This window comes from Helobdella robusta, assembly GCF_000326865.2.
Source record: "Helobdella robusta unplaced genomic scaffold HELROscaffold_20, whole genome shotgun sequence".
Lineage (NCBI taxonomy): Eukaryota > Metazoa > Annelida > Clitellata > Rhynchobdellida > Glossiphoniidae > Helobdella > Helobdella robusta.
Window position 1 is genome coordinate 834,901 of NW_008704084.1, and position 4,742 is coordinate 839,642.

At 30.3% G+C, this 4,742-nt stretch overlaps 1 protein-coding gene across 1 annotated transcript in view; it reads left to right on the forward strand.

Annotated features, from left to right (window-relative positions):
* Positions 1–2,669, forward strand: part of HELRODRAFT_111085 (hypothetical protein) — a gene marked incomplete at its 5' end in the record, with an annotated part of 4,022 nt that extends 1,353 nt beyond the window's left edge. The window contains 4 exons of the mRNA XM_009017930.1: positions 140–184; positions 1,144–1,278; positions 1,697–2,401; positions 2,450–2,669. Coding sequence (XP_009016178.1) covers positions 140–184; positions 1,144–1,278; positions 1,697–1,756 — 240 coding nt within the window. The 3' untranslated portion in view covers positions 1,757–2,401; positions 2,450–2,669. The remainder of the gene's footprint in view (positions 1–139; positions 185–1,143; positions 1,279–1,696; positions 2,402–2,449) is intronic.
* Positions 2,670–4,742: the final 2,073 nt, after the last annotated feature.

Below are 4,742 nucleotides of genomic sequence, written 5' to 3' on the forward strand. Positions count from 1 at the left end.
AATTGTACGTAATAATGTTATAATATTTGGTGAAAGTGTGAGTGTTGTAGTTATTATTTTAATGTGACGGTGATGATGATGGTGATGATAAAATTATTATTTTTATCATTTTTATATTTTTTTTATGTTTTTTTTGCAGAGACCCTGGCATAACTTGGAAAATAAGGTTCAAATCATGTACAAGGTTAGTTGCGAACTATTTGTTTGTATGTATATTTATTTGTATGTGTATTTATTTGTATGTATATTTATTTGTATGTATATTTATTTGTATGTATTTATTCGTATGTATATTTATTTGTATTTATATTTATTTGTATGTATGTATTTGTATGTATATTTATTTATATGTATTTATTTGTATGTATATTTATTTATGTGTTTATTTATTTGTATGTATTTATTTGTATGTATGTATTTGTATGTATATTTATTTATATGTATTTATTTGTATGTATATTTATTTATATGTTTATTTATTTGTATGTATTTATTTGTATATGTATTTATTTGTATGTATATTTATTTATATGTTTATTTATTTGTATGTATTTATTTGTATGTATATTTATTTATATGTATATTATTTATTTGTATGTGTATTTATTTGTATGTATATTTATTTGTATGTACGTGTATGTATGTATGTACGTCCTACCTCGGGAAACCGGGTCTCTGGACGAAAAACGAAGATTGATTGATTGATTTATTTGTATGTACCAGTGTTCTTCTGTCATCACATCATCGTCATGTTATCAGGGCATTGAACGTAGCTATCATTGTCATCATCATTAACGTAATTACATTCGTCGTTGTAATCAACGTTATCATCATCAAAACTGTTTATCATTATCATCATAATCACATAAAGTTATCATCATTATCCTGATTAGCATCTTCATCAGCATCATTATCGTCCTTGCCATTTATCGTCAGTTTTATTATTATCATCATTATTAACAGCAAAATCAACATCTTTACTTCCATCATCGTCATCATCATCGTCATCATCATCATTGTCATCATCATCGTCATTATCATCATTGTCATCATCATCGTCATCATCATCATTGTCATCATCATCGTCATCATTGTCATCATCATCGTCATCGTCGTCATCATCGTTGTCATCGTCATTGTCAGGTGGGCAGTGGGGCCATCCCTCGCATACCAGACTCTCTGAGTCAGGAGGGCTTCGAATTCGTGCAGCACTGCCTGGAGCCTGACGACACGAAGAGGTGGACTGCCAGCCAACTTCTCACTCATCCCTTTGTCAAGGTAGGGTGGTGGAATGTTTTGGGGATCTGTCAGGGGATGCCTGTTCGTTCGTGATGCATTTGAGAAATACTAAGAAGAGAGGAGGGAGGGAATTGTAAAAATGCATGAGTTGGGTGGGACTATGTCGGTTTGAGTTGGTGAGTAGGACAGTGCATGAGCTGGTCCTACGTGTCAGAGTTTCTGCAAACGAGTTTGGGGATTTTTCGGGGATGTCTCGGATCGTGGATGTTTAACTGTGGGTGATGATTTGGATGATGACGACGACGACGATGGTGATGATGGTTATGATTGTAATGAAGGTAATTATGTGATTTTGTGATGAGAATTACGAGGAACGATTGTGATAATAAATAATAATAATAACGATAATATTCATAATAATAATAATTATAACATAATTATAAATAATTAACTCAGGTGGTCTCAGAGGAAGACCTTGAAATGTGATGACGATGGGGTCTCATCATTGCGGAAATAAAAAAAATGATGACGAAAATGTTGGGGATGATGTACACATGTATATTTATTTTATTTATCGGAATGTCATTTGAATGTTCACAGCGACAGACGTTCAGCATACATATGTATGATTCTTACTTGATTTATTCTTATTTTCAATCCATTAATCAATTGTTATTATTCTTTTCGTTTTTATTTCTATTCATTTTTAGCTTTATTTTTTTCTGTAAATATGTGAATATTATTGATTGTAATGTTTGTGTGTATGTGTGATTGTGTATGGTGTGTGTGATTGTGTGTGGTGTGATTGTGTGGTGTGATTGTGTGTGTTTGTGATTGTGATTGTGTGTGTAATTGTGTGTGTGTGTGTGAAATATTTCTATAGATTAGGTTTATTGAAATTCGCTATTGGATGTGGACCTTTACATAGCAACATGTACATTGTTTGTAAATAAAAAGACAGACACACACGCACGTGCGCACACATACGCACACACACACACACATGCCACACACACACGATGTTTGTAGCTGTTTGATAACCTCCATCTTGTAGAATTATTGTGTATTAAGCTAACGTATTTCTAGTATCTGCAGTCGCTCTTTATATAATACATATCTATACACACACACACATATATACATATACACACATACATACATACATTACATGTACACATACACACACACAAACATACATACATACTTATGCACACACATACATACATGCATACGTACATGCATACATACACACATACATACACACATACAAACATGCATACAGGAACGTGATTGTATAAAAACATTGCATATAGACTAACATAAAAAACATGTTTGCCTCAGTGTAACGAAATTAAATATCTAATTTTTACATTCACCTTTCATGGAATTATTGATTCTTTGAACTTAAATAATAGTAACAATTAGGGAATGTGAATATTGGAATAGGCATGGAATATAGAAAATAGCTCATTTTTTCATTTACAAATTACTCTATTTTAGTTGTACGTAAGTATATACAGCTCCGGTAACATCTTGCTATTGAATGTGAGCGTATGAGGGTCCTGTGTGTGACTTAAAAACCCAGATTTCTTGCTTCTTGGAGTGTGAAATTTATTTTTTTTTTGTTTTTAACTGATTTCATTTTAAAGATTACAATTTTTAACGTCGTGTTTTATTGCTGGCATCCTTTCTTGAATATTGAATATGGGTATATAGACAGATAAAGATAGATAGATAGATAGATAGATAGATAGATAGATAGATAGATAGATAGATAGATAGATAGATAGATAGATAGATAGATAGATAGATAGATAGATAGATAGATAGATAGATAGATAGATAGATAGATAGATAGATAGATAGATAGATAGATAGATAGATAGATAGATAGATAGATAGATAGATAGATAGATAGATAGATAGATAGATAGATAGATAGATAGATAGATAGATAGATAGATAGATAGATAGATAGATAGATAGATAGATAGATAGATAGATATAGATAAAGAGAGAGAGAAAGAGAGAGAGAGAGAGAGAGAGAGAATTATATCATATATATGCGAGAGAATATTTGTAATTTTTGCATGCAATTACATTCAATTTCTTGAAGCGCTATCGTATTTAACTGGTGATTTTTTTTTTAAATTTGAGGTTTTTAGTGACTAGAGTAGACGTACGTGTTTGTACGAACTGTCAGGAAGCTCTATGACGCATTCTATTATAAATGTCTCACAATAAAGTGGCCTCTTAAAGTTGAGAAATAATTTGTTACGTGAATCATTTGTGATCATTTTATTTAACTGTATCTTCTTACCTACGGATCATGTTGCAATATTATTTTACAAAATTATGTAAGTCACCTGGTAGTTTATTAATTAATTCTTTTACATCTTTCATTCTCAATTACCTTTTTTATGTTTATCACTTTTTTAATCATTTTAAACGTAAATCCAAATAAATATCAATTCAATAGGAATTTAATAATTTGTATTGGAGTGTTGGTAAGTCGTAGAAATATTCTTTGCGAGCCTTAGCTACTGTTTTACATAACTTCATGTGTGTGTGTGTGTGTGTTTGTGTGTGTGTGTGTGTGTGTGTGTGTGTGTGTGTGTGTGTGTGTGTGTGTGATTCGAAGCATGGGTGTGTGTTTGTCACTGAAGCATTTATCAAAATTTTAAATCAAAAAATAAATAAATTAGATCGATCGGTGCCATGTGAATCTTAATTTGTTTATATCTCATGAATATTAATTAGTTTGTCTTAATGAATATTCAACATTTGTTCACCTCTTGAATTTATTAATTTGTTGTTAATCTAATGGAGATGTGGTGAGTTATTACGACTATCAATTATTAAGTTTCCTTGACGAAAATGTGACTAGGTCGGTCAATTCATTCTGATTAATTATTGGCTAATTAGTTATTTCATTTGTTTCCATTACGATAATAATTAATCAACTTAATTTAATTTTTAAGATGTTTAACGAAAACTTATTTTATTTCATATTTTATACTCTATTTATAATTGTAAACATGACCTTGTTTTTTTTTTATCATAAGGATGACTACTTAACTTACTTACTAACCAGAGTTGTAACGTTTTATTGCTCCTCTCCAGTAAAAAAAAAACAATTTTCCAGTTACCTTGCATTTTATTTTTTCCATTTTGCAAAAGTATTTTTTTAATTTTTATCGTTCCTTTATTTTATTTTATAATGAATGACGTTGCGTGCTTCCTGCTTGAGATTCAGTTAATAGGGATGGACACGCTGCTCCCAATAAATGTTACTTGTTGGATGATTCTTTTGGTTGGTTGAATGATAGACTGAATAATTGGATGATTGCTTTAATGATTGGATGGTTGATTGATTGTTAGATTATTTAATTGATTGAATGGCTGATTGAATAAATGATTGATTGCATTATATTTAATTGATTGAATGGTTATTTGATATAATGGTTAGATTGAATAATTAAATGGTTGATTGAATGAATTAT